At 36.0% G+C, this 20,942-nt stretch overlaps 1 protein-coding gene and 1 long non-coding RNA gene across 5 annotated transcripts in view; one reads left to right on the forward strand and one right to left on the reverse strand.

The window, feature by feature from the left end:
- Window positions 1–20,942, forward strand: part of LOC143648512 (uncharacterized) — a 45,804-nt gene that overhangs the window by 16,269 nt on the left and 8,593 nt on the right. The window lies entirely within an intron of this gene.
- The window catches only part of ZNF654 (zinc finger protein 654), a 96,480-nt gene that overhangs the window by 10,152 nt on the left and 65,386 nt on the right, over window positions 1–20,942 (reverse strand). For 2 of the 4 annotated variants that reach the window (XM_077118686.1, XM_077118685.1), the window contains exons 4-6: window positions 13,685–13,820; window positions 10,892–11,094; window positions 10,172–10,311 (exon numbers count right to left, since the gene is read on the reverse strand). In XM_077118686.1, coding sequence (XP_076974801.1) covers window positions 10,172–10,311; window positions 10,892–11,094; window positions 13,685–13,820 — 479 coding nt within the window. Of the gene's footprint in view, window positions 1–10,171; window positions 10,312–10,891; window positions 11,095–12,591; window positions 13,662–13,684; window positions 13,821–20,942 lie in introns of those variants that run through there. The other 2 variants (XM_077118688.1, XM_077118689.1) reach the window with 2 other exon arrangements.

Here is a 20,942-nt window from a genome sequence, read left to right on the forward strand (position 1 = left end):
ACCTGTTTATCTTTCACAGTCTTTCTACTTGTGTTATATTTTTGCTCACAGTCATTCTATCTTTTCTTAATGCTACTTTAGTTTAGGTCCTTTAAGTTTACAAATCTCCTTCTACAGCAGTTGTTAAACTTACATGCTTCCAGTGCCCCAGATCATTTCATTGAGTACAGTATGCTGTACATTATCAATAGCAACAAAAAACATGGGTTCTGGAGTCTGAAGGATCAGGATTTCAATCCTGGATATTCTTTTAGGTTGGTCTCCTCACTCCAGTTAATGTACTTCATTTGTTCTCACTTCTGTTTAGATCCCTCTGCTTGGAAAGTCTTTTGAAGTCCATATCAAGTACCTCTTCTTCATTAAAGCCTTACATGAATACCCTAAAGTGATACTTCAGAATAGATCTCATTGATTTCATGCCTGACGTAAACTAATGCCTTGCTTATAATGGCGCAGGTCCTGTTTTCCCAACTATTTATACACTATAAATCCCCTCCATGAAATTACTGTAAAGTGGAGGTGGTAGCAAGAACATGGGGTTGGGAATCAGAGGAACCTAAATTGGAGAGGCACTCCCCAGCTCACAGTGAGCCAGCTACCCTTCTCTCTGAACAGCCAGATTCACAGGGTCATGTCTCCTATGTGACTCCCCCATCCTCCTCTCTACCCTTTGCAGGACATTCACTGGATTGGGAAACTGTCCCCAGCCAGGCTTGTCAGAATCCTTAAAATATTCTCAACTCTAATCTGTGAAGTTTGGGATTGTTGGTGTTACTGCTAGTCTGCAGCAGAAAGATATTGAAGCCAACTGGCTAAAAAAAGAAACAGTGATTTTGAAAACACTCTTAACACCCTCAGTATCACTACTAGCAGTTATTTTGGAAGCCCCTGTCCTTCCTGTAATTCATGTGATACCCCAGTATCCCTACAAATGATTCTACCTTTTTTTCTAAACTAGTTAGACACAGGATGCTGTTGCTTGCAAACTGGCTAGTATAAACTCCAAATTCCATTTTATACTAGCTATTTGACTTTTATCTCTTTTATCCTGTTTTTTTTTATAAGTAAAGTGGGGATTATTCTTATGCAACATCTTAACAGTGAAAAGATAAGTGAAAGCACCTATGTGAAATATCTGGTATATACTGGGTATTTTAATAGTCACTAGTATCCTCCTAAATGCTGAAAGTAAGTAGAGGAAGCCTCTTGAGGAAATGAGTTTTGAGAATATCTCAAGAGAAACTGTAGACATGAAATAACATAAAAGATGGTGGTAAACATTCTAAATAAAAGGTATTATACAAACAAAGGAATGTGGATAGAAGAAGGGAACAGGTGAGCTGTGTTTAAGACATGGCATAACTCTTCAATAGGCTTCAAGAAAGAAAATGCTAGTTGGAAGTCATGGGAGAGATGTTCACTTAATATTATGCAAACAATTATTTAAAATAACAGGAAATTTCCAGGAAAATGGAGGCATAGGGAGGAAGCTGCAAAACCTACAACTCTCCCCAAAGCAGCCAGCAGACAACAGAAACTCTCCAATCAACTGTTCAGGGCTCCAGAGACCAGGACAGTTCTGTATAATATCCAGGGAAGTGTAGGATGAAGAGACTGAGAATCAGTGGTCAGAGACTCTGAATAATTCCATCTGCAGCTCCTGGTGCCCATCCCCTACCCTCAAGAGAAGCAACAACAGGTGGTTGGATCCCTGCCTGGAGGGCTGCTGGAGGCTGGACAGCAACGGGAGTCCTGTGGCCAAAGTTCAGAGGGAGATACAGGTCAATACTGAGTCAGATATTGGCTGCCAAATACAGACTGTGGGATCCTACAGTTCTAGGCCTTCCTTGTCAGACGCCAGTGGGGACTATTGTTTTTTACCACGTCAGAGGCCAAAATGGCATAGGGTCATAATTATAGGGCTCAGGGTAAAAGGTTGCCAAAGAACACTGTGCTGGGCAGGTGAGAAAGTGCAGCTTAGTGATGTAGAAGGGGAAAAAAATACTTTTTGAAGTCTTTTCTGACCTCTTCCAGGGTACTTTAGATCTGGTCTGTGCCCCCTCCATGATTTGGCCCGGTTTTGGATGGGAAATACTGATGAAACAACTGTCAAAGAAGAGCTTTAACATAAACCCAATCAACAACAAAATCCAAGACAAGAGAGAAACCAACCTTTAGTATAAATCCATATAATAAGATGCCCAGATACCAGCAAAAAATCATGAGCTAAACTAAGACTCAAAAATAATATGACCCAGACAAAGGAACAAATTTAAAAATCAGAGGATATACCGAATTTGGAACTAATCAAAGATGTTCAAACAGATCTCCTAAATCAATGCAAGGAGATGGCTAAAGAGGTAAAGGATATTAACATTGGGTGATATAAAGAATGTGAAAGCATACAAATAAAAATATCAGGTCTTATGGGGATGAAGGACACAATAGATGAAATTAAAAATACATTAAAGACACAACAGCAGCTTTGAAGAGGCAGGAAAAAGGATTAGCTAGCTAGAAGATAAAGCATCTGAATTCAAACAGACAAAACAGATAAAGCAAACACTAAAGATTTGAATGGTATCTCAGGGAAATGATTGATAATATGAAGCCCCCAAATATCTGTGTCACAGATGTCCCAGAAAGAGAAGAAGAGAGAAAAAGTACAGACAGAATATCTGAGGAAATAACAGCTGAAAAGTTGCCAGCTCTTATAATAAAGACATTAATATGCAGATCCAAGAAGCATAGTGGATTCCAAACAGAATAAATCCAAATAGACCCACTCCAAGACACAAACAAATCAGATTGTCAAATACCTAAGATAAAGAGAAACTTCTGAAAAAAGCAAGTTTCACCACATACAAGGGAAGCCAAATGAGACCAAGTGTCAATTTCTCATGAGAAATGATGGAGACAAGAAGGCAATGGTACAATATATTTAAAAATACTGAAAGAGAAAAATTGCAAGCCAAGATTACTTTATCCAGCAAAGCTGTCCTTCAAAAATGAAGAGGAGTTTAAAATATTCACAGATAAAAAAACTGAGAGAGTTCATTAACAAGAGACCTGTCCTGTAAGAAATACTAAAGGGAGTTCCGCATGCTGAAAAGACAGGAGAGGCCTGGAGGAGAGTACAGAAATGAAGATTATTAGTAAGAGTAACTGAAAGGATAAAAAGAAAAATAAGATATGGCAAATAAAACCCAAAGGATAAAATGGCTGTAGAAAGTACTGCCTTTACAGTAATAATATGTTAATGGGTTAACCACCTCAATCAAATGACACAGATTGGCAGAATGGGTAAAAAAAAAATATATGGTTCATCTATATGCACTTTACAGGAGACTCATTTTTAGTCCCTAAGATAAACAGGTTGAAAGTGAAAGACTGGAAAAAGATATTCTATGCAAGCAGTAACCAAAAAAATAAAAATACTGGGGTAACAACACTAATATCAGACAAAACAGACCTGAAATGCAAAACTGTTAGAAGAGAATAAGAAGGATATTATATATTAATAAAAGGAACAATTCACCAAGAAGAAGTAACAATAATAAATATCTATGCACATAAACAAGGTGCCCCAAAGTATATGAGACAAATACTGGCAAAAGTGAAAGGAGTAATAGACATCCCTACAGTAACAATGAGTGACTCAACACACCACTCTTATCAACAGATAGAACATCTGCACAGAGAATCAATAGGGAAACAGAGAACCCAAATAATATGATAAATGAACTAGAACTAACAGACATATGTAGAACATTGAACCACAAAACAGGATATACATTCTTCTCAAGTGCCCATGGATCATTCTTTAGGACAGACCACATGCTGACCCAAAACAGAGCTTAACAAATTTTAAAAGACTGAAATTAAACAAAGCACTTTTTCTAATCATAATGGAATGAAGCTGGAAATCAATAACAGCTGAAGAACTAGAATATACTAAGAACCACTGATTGTACACTTTAGATGGACTGTATGGTATGCAAATAAATTGTGCTAGAAAAAAAAATTTTTAAATAAAAGATTTTTTAAAATACTAGAAATTTATTTATTCTCCAGTTTGTTCCAAAATTATTTTTCTTAATACTTTTATTGTGCTCTTTATGCACATACAATCCATCCAAAGTATACAATCAATGCTTCACAATATCATCACATAGTTGTGTATTCATCACCATGATTACTTTTAGAACATTTGCATCACTCCAGAAAAAGAAAAAGAAAGAGTAAAACCATATATCCTATACCCCTTACCTCCCCATCAATGACCACTAGTATTGCAATCTACCCCAATTTTTTTATATCCCTTGTCCCCCATTCCTATAACTAATTTATTTTTTTATTTATCCATATCCCGGCAAAAATTAATTTGAGATGCTTTATAAACATTCTTTGGATACAGTATGATTTATTTTTTTTATTTTTTTTATTTTGGGCACAGAAAACTTATTTTTCCCTTTGTCTCTATTAAGTCAAGGGAAAATTCAGTAAACAAAATGTATATCCAAAAACCTAGTAAGTTTGCCAGGAGAGGGCTACCAATATGGATTTCAGTTTTGTAATAGGAAAAGGGGAAATCTTAGGGTATGGTTAAGAAGTTTCATTTCAAGTTGAATTTACAAAGTGGCCTCTCATGTTTTACTAACTGGGTTTGGCAGGTTAAAACAAAACACTGAAAATCAATGAAAGTCTTTTTTGAGAAGAAGGCAGTGTTTAGTGTTTCCTAAGCTGCTCAAGGCTAATACCATGAAATGGGTTGTGTTAAACAATGGGAATATTTTGCTCATGGTTTTGAGGACAGAAAAGTGTTGAAATCAAGGCATCATTAAGGTGATGCTTATTTCCTGAAGACAGGTTGCTGGTGATGGTTGACTCCTCTGTCAAATGTCAAGCCACATGGCAGCATTTGCTAGTCTGTCCCTTCTGTTCTGGGTTCAGCTTCTTGCCTACTGTGGCTTAACTCACTCATGTTAGAATTTCATTCTCTTATAAAAGACTCTAGTAATAGAATTAAGAACCATCATGAATGACGTGGTTCACACCTTAACTGAAGTAGCCTCAACAGTAGATCCTACTAACATAGGAATGAATTACATTTAAGAACATGTTTTTCTGGGGTACATTCATCTTCAAACCACCACACTCTACCGTATGGACCCCAGAAAAGATACATTCTTTCTACATTCAAAATACATTCATTCCATCACAATATCCCAAAAGCCTTAAGTCATTTCAGAAACTATGCTTAATACAAAGTCTCATCAAAGTCTCTCCTGAGACACAATTTCCCTCTGTGGACCCATGAAATCTAAAGAACAAGTTACTGCTTCCAATATACAATGGAGGGATAGACATAAGATAAACATTTCCATTCCCATAGAGAGAAAATGGAGAAAAACAAGTTATAGGTTTCAAACAATTCTGAAACCCTGCAGGGCAAATTCCATTATTTCAAGCCCTAAGAGTCATATAATGGAATTACATTTTGTCCTCTAAGTCTAATGAAGTGGCAGCCCCACCCCTTCCACCCTACATACATAGTGGCCATACTCTACAGGAACACTGGGCTGAAGGCTCCACCCTCTCCAAGCATTAGAGTGGCAGCCAGACTCTCCACAACCCCCATGGCAAAAGCTCCACCCCCTTAGAACACTGGGATGGCAGCATTCTTCCAGAACAATGGGGTGTAGGGAGCCCACCCTTCTAGGCACCCAGAAAGACTCACCCTTTTCACACATATGGATGGACCATTCTTTTGGTCCGAGATGTCATTGGTTCAGACTGCAGCCTCCATGATTCTGCCCTTGAAGTGATTTTTCCTTCAATCTGTACCTTTTTTTTACCTTTTATTCCAGACTGACAGTGGATCTGTTCATATAGATCTTGCAAAACACTTCTAAGTTTTGCACATAGTACACAGGGGCTCCAAACTGTCAGACAGTGGGACTTTCCACAGATCCTTCCTGGGTAACTGTATCTCCAGTCCTGACTTCTACTGAAACGGCTGACTGGTTCCAAATTCAATTAAGCCCTTAGATGGAGTACTATTCTCTGGGGTCTCAGTTTCCAGAAACTCAGAATTTTCTACAGTCTTGTCAGAGCATTGTAAGCCTTTTCTTTCAAGTGCTTCACAATTCTTCCACCCTCTAACCATTCCCCAAATCCAAAGCTATTTCAACATTTTTGGTATTTGCAATAGTAGCAGTCACTCTCCTGATACCAAAACCTGTTTCAGTTTTCTAGACTGTTCAAAACCAATACTGTCAAACGGGTTGGGGTTAAACAGTGGGAATATATTTGCTCATGGTTTTGAGGACAGAAAAATGTCCATATCAAAGCATCATCAAGGCGATGTTTTCTTCCTGAAGACTGGCTGCTGGTGATCCTTGGTTTTTCTGTCACATGGCAAGCCACATGGCAGCACCTACTGGTCTCTCCCTTCTCTTCTCGTTTCAGCTTCTTGCCTCCTATGGCTTTCTTTCTCTCATGTCTGAATTTCATTCTTTTATAAAGGACTAACAGTAACAGAATTAAGACCCACCTTGATGAGGTGTTTCACACCTTAACTAAAGTAGCCTCATCAGAACATCCTACTTACACTGGGTTTATATCCATAGGAATGGATAAGATTTAAGAATATGTTTTTCTGAGGTACATACAGCTTCAGACCACCACAGGCAGGCTTAACGAATTTTACATTCTCTTTTAGTCAAACAGGGTCTTTTAGAAAACAACACAGTTCATATCTAGTGTACAAACATGTTTTCCCAGGTAGCTAAGAAAGGTCTCTAGAGTTATCCAATCGTTGTGAATAGATTGTAAAAGAGTCTACTATGATCTGTACAACCAAGGTTTTTTCAAACCTGAACCATTTATAGTAAGTAATGTTTAATAGCAGAGGCTGTGCAGGCTGCCTGGGTTTTAACCCTGGCCTCCACCATTTATCAGTTGAAGGACCTGGGCATAATATAGCCCATCTACTCCCTATATATTGTTGGAGTAAATGAAATAATGCATGTATAAAACACAGAATAAAGGAATTCAGAAAATATTAGCAATTGCTATTACTATTATTATTATTTTTAGTAGCAGTAATGGTGAAAGAGAAATGGGGTTAGGAGCTTGCCCCACTGATTTGAAATGAAAAGCAAAACCCTACTTGTGGGAAAAGGTTCTGTTGCCAGAGAAGGATGATGAATGACCACTGGCTCATAGGGAAAGACCCATGATGGAACAGAGACCAAAGACCTTTGAAAAGAAGAAAATAATTCTGCTCTTCAAGTTATGGTGAATATCAGCTTTTAGAAGAAAAAGGACTCAAGGACATATAAATATAGAAGAAAGAAAGAAGAATAAGAGAGCAGGCCAAAAGAACCAGCATACTCAAAAAGGATAGGAAAAAAACAGGTTAAGGGCTCCTTCCTGGACAGGCAGCTAGAATAACACACCTAGTTTCTATTCATAGAAGATGGCTGTGGCCTGGAGCAGGAACATAGGCACTATTCTATTTTTAAGGTTCCCCTCTAAAGAGCAGAAATTGTCTGGCAAAGAAAAGAGAGTAAGAATAAAATACATTTTCTTGTGTAGTTTTATTTTCTACCAATTCCAGTTTACTTATAAGTATATAAAAATGAAAAAAACTAAACATGCTCTGTTTAAGTGCTGTAATATATAGCAAAGGGGCAGAAAACATTTCTCTATCTGTAGGAAAAGATCTACTATAATGCCACACTATAATCCCTTTCAGGAAAACTGCAGTATTAAAAAATGCTAATACTTTGAGAACTATTTAAAGTGTAAGCTGTACTATCACTTCCTAAATCCCTCCTCCAGTTGTAATTCCAATATCAGTGGTGGGTGTGCTTTTGAATAAAATGTAGCATTATCTAACTTAAACTATACTACCTTAGAAGACAAGTTTATTTTTTTCTAGACCCTACTCTACTAATAATTTGACTCTGAATCTGAAGATTTTAATCTATGAAACAAGAATAATGAATGAATTTATCTTTAAATCTTCCTTCCAAGTATGAGGCTATTATTTTCAATATCACTTTAAAATTCAAAAGCATTGATAGAGTGGGTCACGGTGGTTCAGCAGGCAAGAACGCTTGCCTGCCATGCCCGAGGACCCGGGTTCGATTCCCAGTGCCTGCCCATGTAAAAAAAAACAAAAAAACAAAAAAAGCACTGATAAAAAAATGTTTATAGCCCATTATTATTTCAGATTATGGTTGTCAATTAAAACCCAGTTTTCCCTTAAGACTTAATCCTTAAGAATTAATGGAGAAGACAGACAATAAAGACTGAAATGTATAATCTAGGCATGCCTAGATTATATAATGATAGTGACTAAATGTACAAATTTAAAATGTTTTTGCATGAGGAAGAACAAAGGAATGTCAATACTGTAGAGTGTTGAAAATAGATTGTAATTAATATTTCAAAACTTTAACTTATATGTGAACTAAAGAAAAAAATGTTTATTTGGTACAAAATTTATATTTTGACAAGTGCATTTCCTAATATAACTTATGTGCACAACTTAATTGAACACCGTAAGTACATGGAACCTTGAGTAGGGCATGAGATTTTATAGGTTTGTCCAGAGTGATGCCTCAATAAATCCAAGAGTGATTTGAACAGTGAGTAAAAAAGTATTTGCATGGAAAGTCCCCTTGAGGGAATGGTGTGAAAGGGGGAAAATTCAACTTCCCCAAGTGGAGAATTCCTGGTTTCCTCACAAGCAACAGGGACAACCAAAGCAATAGGTTGACCCCCCAATCTTGGGATTTGTTCATATGAAACTCAGCCCTGCAAAGGATAGGCTAAGCCTACTTAAAATTAGGCCTAAGAGTTACCCCAAGAGAACCTCTTTTGTTGCTAAGATGTGGCCTCTCTCAACACAACAAGCAAACTTGCTGCCCTACCCCCTCTCTACATGGGACATGACTCTTAGGGGTGTGGACCTTCCTGGCAACCTGGGACAGAAATCCTAGAATGAGCTGGGACTCAGCATCAAGGGATTGAGAAAACCTTCTCGACCAAAACGGGCAAGAGCAAAATGAGACAAATTTAAGTGTCAATGGCTGAGAAATTCTACACAGAGTCAGGAGATTATCCCGGAGGTTATTCTTACACATTAAATAGGTATCACCCTTTTTTAGTTAAGGTGTAATGGAGAGGCTGGAGGAAACTGCCTGAAAATGTAGAGCTGTGCTCCAATAGCCATGTTTCTTGAAGATGACTGTATAATGATATAGCTTTCGCAGTGTGACTGTGTGATTGTGAAAACCTTGTGTCTGATGCCCCTCATTTACCTTATTGACAGACGAGAAAACATATGGATTAAAAATATATAAATAGGGGGAACAAATGTTAAATTTAGTAGATTGAAATGCTAGTGATCAATGAAAGGGAAGGGTAAAGGGTATGGTACATATGAATTTTTTTCTGTTTTCTTTTTCTGAATTGATGCAGATGTTCTAAGAAATGATCATGATGATAAATATACAACTGTGTGATGATATTGTGAATTACTGATTATATATGTAGGATGGAATGATCATATCATAAGAATGTTTGTGTTTGTATGTTGGTATGTTTAATATGTAAAATAAATTTAAAAAAAAGAACTATGAGACAATAAATGTTTTCTGTTTAAGCCAAAAAAAAAGAATTAATGGAATGTCAGTGATAGGTGTTGTGTAATTATGTGTGTTGCTCATAATTTTACCTAACAGCACCTGAAGGGTAGATATTTAAAACTTTCTCATACCACTTTCTAAATTACATGGTTGCTTATAAACCTGCTGCTTCATATATCCTACCAACAATTATCTTATTTTTAAAAATATTTTAAAGAATTAACACTCTAAATTAAAAAAAATTAATTTCAAACAGTTGTTTCTTTATAATACGCACACCTTAAACATGTATACTAGTCAGATGGTACATGATCATTTTCCTTTTAGTATTTCTAGCTTCTAGAACCTACTATTGTTCCTTGCACAGTTAAAAAAAAATATATATATATATATATATAGTGACTATTGTTTTGTATAAATTTTAAAAAATATTTAAAGTTCACACTCTGCTAATCAATTCTTCTGGTTGCCCATCATACCACCTCAATTTTTGTATTAAGAACACTTACCAGATACAGTACATATCCCCATTCTGGAGCTGTGGAATAAGAAAGGATTCACAGAGTTGCAAAGCTAACATAGTCTTGCCTTCTTTTTCAGTGTTACAGATGATATCAATTCCACTCTTACAATCAGTTTGCAATAAATACTATAAAAGGAAAAGAAAAATCAGAAAAAGCTAGTCGCAATAAATGTTTAGAACAGACCCTCAGAAGGAAGTAATTAGATTTCTGGTTTGTTTACAAAAACAATGAATTGTATAGACATATTTTCATAGTTTCACAGTATAGCACCTATAGTTCATACTGACTCCTTTTAATCTCATTTAATGTCCCCAGCCTGTAGGTAAGTAGGGGAGATGGCCATATCAAGAAAAGATTAATTCTTCCATCTTAAAAAAAAAATTCAGAATAACAAACATGAGCATTTAATTTCTTAGCACTTTATTTAAAAGGCAAAAATCTCAAGTTTTTATCTGATTTCTCAGTCACACCAAAAGCTCAACAACAAATGTTAAGGGTACAATTTAATTTCTTCATTTGTTAAATTAGTTTATGTCTAATTCAACAAGAATTTAAAGAATAGCCCCCAAAAGAAAAAACCTAGATGGTAATGTAATCTTAAAACTTACAAGAATATTGTAAAAGGAATTTAAGAGCAAGAATGAATGATATTTTCTTTCATGTGAGGTTAAAATGGTATTAGGTAAAAACAGTCTCAAACAATACCTCCCGGAATAGTTGATCTTCTACAGGTGACATAAACAGACATGTGAAGAGTGCTTGATAGAAGTATAAATCTTTACTGATTTCTGGGTGATTTATACAAGACTTAATGAGAGCCATTGCTTCTGGTATGCGTTCACATGCAATTAGGTATCTGGCACGCAGTTCAAAGAATAGTGGATTTTCAGAACTTAAATATTTGTTCACTATATTAAAAAGAAAACAGACTATATTACTCTCAAGAAAAGATCCCCTCAAACTTTGCTGTTTGGAACTTTATCATTTATATGGTATCAGATTAGATTAGCTAATTATAATAATTAAATAAAATTTTCCTTAGTAAGAGTTTTTTGAAAAGAATATTCTGTTATATGGTTGGAAAAAGAAAATAAAAACTACATCAAAAAAGTGCTCAAGAAATATTTTATTTCTTATTATAAAAAGTCTAAGTCAAAAATAATAAAATGTTTTAAAAGCTGAATTTTTCTTCTACTTCCTTTCACTAGTATGTTAAAATGTTTTAAATAACATGGGGTCTGAAATTCCTTTCTAGTCTAAAATTGTATAGTTTGTCTTACTGCCGAGTATTTTCATTACTGTAAGATTAAAAGACTGAATCCTAATTTGTCATATTAAACCACTTAAATTCAGATTATAAAGAAAGTATATCAGAATTAATGAAAAGTTGAATCACAAAAGAAATATATTTTATTATTCTTCAGAAGAAAATTAAGTTTAAACAGTACCAAATAGGACTGCTTCATATGCTCATATAGCATTAAGAATTATTACTAATTAATACTTATTTTTACCAGTTTAAAAATATATAAACATCTTTACATAAGTTTATTTAGACCTAACAACAACCTTATGACAGGTATTATAATACTTATTTTATGGATCAAAAAACTGTCTCAGAGAGGTCAAATGACTTGCCCAAGGACACAGAATTAGTAAGTGGCAGAGCATGAATGGAATCTGTATTTTATGATTTTGAATCCAACAGTTTTATTAATTACTTGTATATGTTTATTAAGTAGCTTCTAAAATGTTTATAAGTGATATTTTATTTGGGATTAAACATTTGCCTAGCAATTCTGTTTGTATTATATGATAAGCAAACACTGCTTTATATATTTGCTATAGATAAACTTCAGCCTGGTTTTATCCTAATTATCACTAACTAGTCACCCATATTAATGAGGCTCTAGATTTTCCAAAGTGAACTATGCAAATGTAAATATGAAAGGAGTATTTTTTATTTTAATATGATTTTTAGCCTAATGGGCCACCAGCCTCAGGCCAACCCACTTTAACAAATTTGTTCTAACTCTTACTTAAGAAGCTAAAAGGTCCCCCAAAAGCCCAAGCTTTTCTTCTCGCCTATCCTCACTTCTTTTGAGTGTATCTTAGTGTAGCTCCTATCCCTTTGTGCTGCCAAATGGCCATTTTCCCAGTATCCTGATGGCTTATTACAGTCTGTCATCTTTGCCTCCATATATCTGGCTCTTTATAATTTTCCTCAGTAATTCAACTCTACTGCCTCAGTTCCAGGTTCTTCCCTTTTTACCTTCTTAATCCCTTTTAGAGACCCAGCCTCCCTTATGTCCTCTGGATACTCCATACAACTGCCATGTCTCTCAGCCTTCTTCTAGTCTTGTCCCAACTCTTTGCACTACTTCTGGTCCTATTTCTTTCTTCACCTTGTTTCATTTATGGTATAGTCCTCCAAACTTGTATCTGGTGCCTGCTTGCTCTGAAGCCCAGAATCACAGCCCTTCTCCACTCACATCTACTCACAGTTCACCTGTGGACAAATAAAAAGATCCTCACCTACAAACCACTCTCTTTGGTGTCAAGTGTCTCTCTCATCAGACCAAGGTATAAGTGGTTGTAGGACTGGGAGGTCTTAACTTTTCCCTCTGACTGTCTCACAACTGTATGTAAGCTCTCCCTGCGCTTTCAAATGTTCTCCACATTTTGGTGATCATCCACTACTACTGAGCTTTACCTTTTAAGTTTTGGTAGTTCTAAGTTGTTCTGGGACTCGGGAATAATATGGGAAACATTTTTAAAAAGAACTGCCTAGAAGCAGTTGGCGGAGCCTCCTCCAAGCAAAAGGAAATTTTGACCCCCTAGAGGCTACTATAGATCTGGGTTTGACAGTACATAATATCAAAGTATGGAGGTTGAAACTTCTATTAATGAATGAAGTTTGAAAATACTGTTCTAGATTAAATGGAATTAAAATGTATTTATTCATTCAATTAGTTACTCATTCACTCATGTATTCATCTTATGGTCATTCATTCATTCAACAGATAGAGTAAGTGCCTACCCTGAACCAGGCACTGGACTAAGTGTAGGATATGCAGCAGTGGTAACCAAAATTGAAGTATTCCCTCACATATCTAAGGGAGAATTCATGTGCTTTTATGAAAAGCAGGGTTTTTTGTTCTGTTTAAAAAGAAAAACATGGTCCTATTTCAGAGATGTGGAAAATATAATTGAAGTAACAAAATCAAACTCCCAATATGTAACATCTGGAAAGTATATGTGTTGACACTCTAAATTTCCATTAATTAGAAATAAACGTCCTTAATCTGACAGCAAAAAATCACTCTTCGGCCCAGTTAGTATAACAAATTAAACACACTTCATGTGAAAGTACATTACTCCATTATTCAGTATTATAAAATAAAATTTTAAAAAATCACTATTACTGCTCTAGTTAGAAAATGAAATTATATTTGCTTCTCAAAAATACTGGTTTTAATTTTGAATCTCCTGAAGTACCTATCTCCTGAGATGCTGGCTGGGCTTTAAGAAGAGCTTGCAACACTGGATCTTCCCATGGGCCACCATCTCTAATGATTCGAGTCACCAGTTCCAGATTCACATTTCCATATCTGCGGAGGTGATTCTGGCATTCCTAGGAGAGAAAAATCATTTTGGCTTTGTGAATTTAAAGGGGTTAAAAACTAAACTTGATCATCATTGTCAACAAAATGACTGATGGTCAGTGAGGCAGCTAGTAAGTTATGAAAGAGAACGGGTTACAATTGTAACCTAAGTAGGGCGTCAGAACCCTATTAGTACACAAATAGGCTTTAATGCCAAAGGTTACACAGTGTGGACATAACTGGATTTACAAAATCCCATCATATCAGGGATAAAGTGTAACCTAAGGGGGAAAAAAAACTTAAGGGATACATCATTTCTAGGAAAAGAACCAGGTTGCAAAAACAAACTTAAATGTTCAGTTAAATTTACACAAAGGCTCATAAAGTTCCTTTAACTACATCAGACAAGAGCCTGACAAGAAGAAGAGTGCAGTGACTCCTTGCTCAGTATACAGATTCTGGTCTTGGCAGGTAGACACAAGCTCCCCTGCCCTGATCCCAAATGTATAATCTTAGTTGTAGAAAAAGGACAGAGATGATAATTCTAGGTAGTCTTGGAATGAAGAAATGAAAAGCTGAAAAGATAAATCTAACCTATAACATGAACACTTTGCATAAGGTTTAAGAAAAACATATATTGGTAACTTGGGCAGTTGTGATAATTGGTCTATGCATCTTCTGGTTTATTTTTAAGATGTCTGAAGTGTTTTTAGAGAATCTGCTGTCTTAGAGTTGTGATTATAGTATGAAATAGGTTAACAGATTTGTAAACAGTTATCTAATATTTAGGAGAACTTGGTTTCCTGAATTTATAAGTCTGATTTATTAAATTTAGATATTCAAGAATTGTTTGGATTTCACTTTTTTGAGTTAGGTATTCATTTTTTAAATGTTAAGGGAATTTATTTGACAATTTTAAAAGATAAAAGATAATTGTACATTGATAGCCTAGTGAAGATATGAAGAGATTTCTTAAGTAAACACAAATTGTATAAGTTGAACTTGAAATCTTAAGGAAAAACTAGATTTTGAAATTGATAATCTTAAAAATGTGAATGTTAACTGAATATCAAAATACAAATAATTGCCAGAGTTTCGCTCTGTGCTTAAAAAATCCCTCAGCTATCACAAATATATAGCATTTATAAAGTAAAGCTTCAGGATAAAAAGTATTATCTTTATAACATTTTCCTTATCAAATGAATCAATGGACTACATATGCAAAGTGGGGGAATAAACAGTCTTTCATTAAATTTTCTTATTCTTCCATCATTTGAATGTCCCAGCTTAGACTACTAATAGTGATTACTATATGCCACTTTGTATTCCTTGTCAGAATTCATAATCTAAACAAGGAAGTTCTATTTGTTTTATAAAAGAACAAGGTGGTAGAAGAAATCAAATTTCAGAATAAAGAATGATTACGTCAAAAAATAGCCAAAGCATTACGAAAAGAAGTTTCTTCTAAAAGTTAATTAGGGGGTTCCCAAGCAAGCAAACAAAAACTCTATAAACAATGGGCAAGTTACTTAACCTCTCTGTGCTATTTCAGTTAACTCCTCTGGAAAATGAAAACTAACAACACCTAATTCATAGGATTGTTGTGAGGATAAAATAATATACCATATTATTAGAAAGTGCTTGAGACAGTGGTAGGCACATAGTAAGCACTCAATAAATGTTCACTATTATTCTAGTGTTTTTTTAAACATTTTGAATAAACATTTTATTTTAGGACACGCAATGCCTTAGCATAAAATTAATTTCTAAATATCCACATGTGAGAATGGTATAGCATTCATAACTATAAGGAATAAAGTTATTGATCAGCCATGATTTTTTAAATATATCTGGCACATACTAAGCATCTATTGGCAATACCTTCATTGTTGAAAATGGTCATCAACTTCAAACCTCAAGGTAAATAAACTCCAAAATTATTCTAAATATACATATTGCTGGCCCTAAAATTCAACTACTGTAAGATGACTTTTGGTCCAATCAAAGAAAAAATATGTATTTTCTTATCACTAGTGGGCCTAGGTCTGCCTAGATTCCATCTTTCTAGCTATCTAAGTATAGGTGAGGGACCAATCACATAGTTCACAAACTGAACTGGTGAACTTGGTCCTGGACTTAGGCCTGAGCCAGGATACAGTGAAGCAGGTCTACTGTCTATTTCCTAAACTTGGATGAAGATAAAGAACACATGGACCTCTCATTAAAAACTAAATTTCTGGGTCCAAATTCACACCCACTGAATCAGACTTTTTAGGGGAAAGCCCTGGTAATCTGTATATTTAACAACCCCTACAGGCAACTTTGGGTAACTTTATTGACTGCACCTCCCCTACTCCTAATAAGGGTCTATATTATAAATTATATACATGTACTCCTGTCAGTTCTCATATTAAAAATCAACTTCATTTTTCTAAGATAAAAACTGATTATAAATGGAAGTGCTAGTATTTTTTACATGTGCACTTCTTGGATCAAATATACCATATTTTGGAGACCACTGCTATGGGAAATAGATTTCATTCTGGGCTATTTTAAACAGCAGAGCATAAAAGAGAACAAATAGTTCAAAAAAGTGCCTTGGTTTCTCCTTCCCTAAATAATATGATGGTTTTTGTTTGGATGTTATTCAATTTAAAAGCCTCTAAAATGAATAAAGAAGCCCTTTCACTTCAGAATTCACAACTAATCTCTCCTCGAGTATATACATACAGTATTCTTTTAGGATGTTTACTTAAATGATGTTTAAAATTGGACTTGTATCTTAATCCTTTATTAAGTCATCAGTAAAGGATTATTGATACCCACTGCCTTGTGCTAAATATATCCCCTCAGATACTCGCCATCCAACCTTATGTCTTTTCCATAGGTGGAAAGGAAACAACCCCCTACCCCTCACTCTTCTTTCAGGACCCACTGTGGAGTGGGTTTAATGTTCTGCACCAGATGGAAAAACGTCTATTTCCTGAGCTGGTTCCCATTTTACGGAGGCCACTATATGTGTCTGTGAAGCTCTTCTGGCCATTTCACACAGGTTGATCTGAAACCTTCAGCAACTTCCAACAGTATGAATGTTTCAGTGCCTCAACCAGGTATTAGAGAGCTCTGTAATCAGCGCCTATCTAACTATTCTGACCTTGTTCACCTCCTGCACATCATGAATCTTTTTGCCTGCCTGGTCTCTTCCGTGTCTTTCAAACTCACCTTGTATTTTCCCACCTATGCCTTTTGTCATGTCATGCACTTTCTCCTAGAACTTCCTGTAAATCTATTTGAATCCTATCTTGCCTGTCCCACTTTCCCCAAGAAGCCTCCACTAGCTACCTCAATTCATAAGAAACACAGTTCTTTCTCTTGCAGTTTTGCAAATCTACTGCATTCTTCCGGTACTTATAAGAGGGTCCTGCACTACCAGTCATCTTAACTACTGATGTCTTACTTAACAGATAGTTGAGGACAAATAGAGGAAAACAATAGGTTGTTTTCCTTCAGAGCTAGGAAAGGAAAGGTGTTCCAGAGAAGATATATTCTCAGTAATAAAATAATTTATTTAATTAAAATAGGGTTTATGGAATCTGTGTCAAGATTTCAGAATAAAGTCATGCTGTACCACATCAAATTCTTTCAAAAGCAAGCTACTGCAGCAAGTAGAAGCAAAAATGTAAAAGGTCTTCGATGTAGTAAATTTTATAAAAACAAAGCCTTTAAAATACAGTAAATTTTTTACTATATTTTGAAATGAGATGAGAATGATCATGGTACTTTTATTATCACATTTTCACTGGTTATCTTATGGCAAAGCTCTGCAAAGAGTTGTAAAATGTAAAGTATCACAAATTTTTTCTTTTTAAAAAGGCAGTTATCCCAAACTTGCTATCCTTTTCTGTGATAAGTTTTTGAGGGGCATTTACCTAATGTTTTTAGGAAAAATAAAATTCTGTATCTGCTCATTTAAAGTAAAGGGCACAATGTAAAAATGAAAAAGTTATTGCTTTCCAAAGAAAGTCCTTATGGAAAAAATCATTTAAAATTAAGTTTGGAAGCACATCATTACATGACTGCTAATGCAAATAATAATAATGTGTCACCTATAATGCTCATATATTTTTTAAAAACTTCCTATTTAAAACTTTTTATAATGAGCATTCAATGAGTTTTGAATTGATTTTAAAAAAATGATTAGTATTCAAGGAAATGCTTTTTGGTCTCAGGAACAACAGAAACTCAGTACTGAAATTTCAACAATACCTTCTGCATAATTAGAAGGCAAAATTGAGTATTATAATTTAGAAAATTCTTCCATTTGGATCTACCAAAGGTATATTTTTCACCTATGACAGATATTAAAACCATGCATTAAAATAAACTGAACTTACATCCAGACTTTGAATCACTGTATGAAAGTGTTAAAAATTTTCAAAAATAAATAAGCATATTCAATCATACTGCTTTCAAAAATTCTTATGCTGCTAAAAACGTTACTTTTATCCTTTAAAAATGTATTTTATGTTTCATAATGTACATAATATTAGTACAGATTCATAAATAATAAATATATACATATTGGAGTTATGTTCTTAAACTTTTAAAATAAAATTGTATGGCATTAGATTAGAGGTCTGGTGACTCCTAGTCTAAGGTACTATTTGTTTTTATGTTTGTATCAGGGACAAATATAAAACTCATCTTCTTCCTCTAATGATCCTAATGTCATGTCAATTTTCTTTAACATCTCTTGATCTGCTTTATAGCTATTTCCATGGCTACCACTCTAATCTAGGCCTCCATCAGCTGTCACTTAGTTAAACAAATTAAAGTTTCTTCATCCCCGTTCCCTCCCTTTCCCCCAGTAAGTAAGTCTTCAAAGGCTTTCAAGTAACCATGCAGCCCTTAAAACAGTGATACAAATAAAATATTTCTTTAAACCTCTTCTTTTGTCATATACATTATGACACATACATGTTTATATCATTACATATAATAAATTCGGGAATATACACCATACTGGAAAGGATGCTGGGTTGGGAATAAGACTTAGGCCCCTTCATTCTGCTTCTGTAAATCTCAACTCAACTTCCGGAGAAGATGGCGGCTTAGTAAGACGCGCGGATCTTAGTTTCTCCTCCAGGACAGCTACTAGGGGAGTAGAAACGATACAGAACAAATCCCAAAGCCACGACAGAGATAAAAAAGACAGCGTACCCCATCCTGGAACGGCTGGCTGGCTGAGAGAACCCGCTCTGGTGAGATCACCGAGAGGCGCGGGCTTCACCGGGCGGGGCGGCAAGCGGCCGGAGTCACTCCCTTCCCCCTCCCCGGGCCGGCTAGGAGAATTGGACAGGCGGTCCCCTCAAACCGCGGCGGCTGGCGCCCACACCACGCGCGGCCCCCTGGACCAACTGAGAGATTTGGATCGGAAATCCCCAGGCCGCGGAGAACGGCGACGGGGGGGGCCCTTCCAAACCCGTGACCCCCGGGAACGTGCACTCTCCTGGGCGGGCCGCTGCGGCTGGCGCCCTCCCGCCAAGCTTGGCGCCCCGGGCCGACTAGGAAATTCGGACGGGCGCTTTCCCGGGCTGAGGCAGCCAGCGACCCTCCCTGCGTTCGGACCCCGGGCCGGCTGGCACTCTTCCAAGCCGCTTCGGCTAGCGAACCTCCCGGATGGCGAGAGTTTTCCAAAGTTAAAGGACCCCACAGCACCTTTTACTGGTCAGACCCGCAGACAAACGTGTGCCACAAGCGCCACCTACTGGGCAGGATAAGAAAAACAGAACCCAGAGATTTCACAGAAAAATCTTAAAACCTTGTTGGGTCCGACACCCAGGGAAATCTGACTAAATGCCCAGACGCCAGCAGCAAAAGATAACTGTCCACGCTCAGAAGATTGAGAATATGGCCCAGTCAAAGGAACAAACCAATAGTTCAAATGAGATACAAGAGCTGAGACAACTAATGCTGAATATATGAACAGAAATGGAAAACCTCTTCAAAAATGAAATCGATAAATTGAGGGAGGACATGAAGAGGACATGGGCTGAACATAAAGAAGAAATAGAAAAACTGAAAAAATAAATCACAGAACTTATGGAAGTGAAGGATAAAGTAGAAAAGATGGAAAAAACAATGGATACCTACAATGATAGATTTAAAGAGACAGAAGATAGAATTAGTGATTTGGAGGATGGAACATCTGAATTCCAAAAAGAAACAGAAACTATCGGGAAAAGAATGGAAAAATTTGAACAGGGTATCAGGGAACTCAAGGACAATATGAACCGCACAAATATACGTGTTGTGGGTGTCCCAGAAGGAGAAGAGAAGGGAAAAGGAGGAGAAAAACTAATGGAAGAAATTATCACTGAAAATTTCCCAACTCTTATGAAAGACCTAAAATTACAAATCCAAGAAGTGCAGCGCACCCCAAAGAGATTAGACCGAAATAGGCGTTCTCCAAGACACTTACTAGTTAGAATGTCAGAGGTCAAAGAGAAAGAGAGGATCTTGAAAGCAGCAGGAGAAAAACAATCCATCACATACAAGGGAAACCCAATAAGACTATGTGTAGATTTCTCAGCAGAAACCATGGAAGCTAGAAGACAGTGGGATGATATATTTAAATTACTAAAAGAGAAAAAATGCCAACCAAGACTCCTATATCCAGCAAAATTATCCTTCAAAAATGAGGGAGAAATTAAAACATTCTCAGTCAAAAAGTCACTGAGAGAATTTGTGACCAAGAGACCAGCTCTGCAAGAAATACTAAAGGGAGCACTAGAGTCAGATACAAAAACACAGAAGAGAGAGGTATGGAGAAGAGTGTAGAAAGAAGGAAAATCAGATATGATATATATAATACAAAAGGCAAAATGTTAGAGGAAAATATTATCCAAACAGTAATAACACTAAATGTCAATGGACTGAATTCCCCAATCAAAAGACATAGATTGGCAGAATGGATTAAAAAACAGGATCCTCTATATGCTGTCTACAGGAAACGCATCTTAGACCCAAAGATAAACAGAGGTTGAAAGTGAAAGGTTGGGAAAAGATATTTCATGCAAATAACAACCAGAAAAGAGCAGGAGTGGCTATACTAATATCCAACAAATTAGACTTCAAATGTAAAGCAGTTA

This window comes from Tamandua tetradactyla, chromosome 10, assembly GCF_023851605.1.
Source record: "Tamandua tetradactyla isolate mTamTet1 chromosome 10, mTamTet1.pri, whole genome shotgun sequence".
NCBI classification, from domain to species: domain Eukaryota; kingdom Metazoa; phylum Chordata; class Mammalia; order Pilosa; family Myrmecophagidae; genus Tamandua; species Tamandua tetradactyla.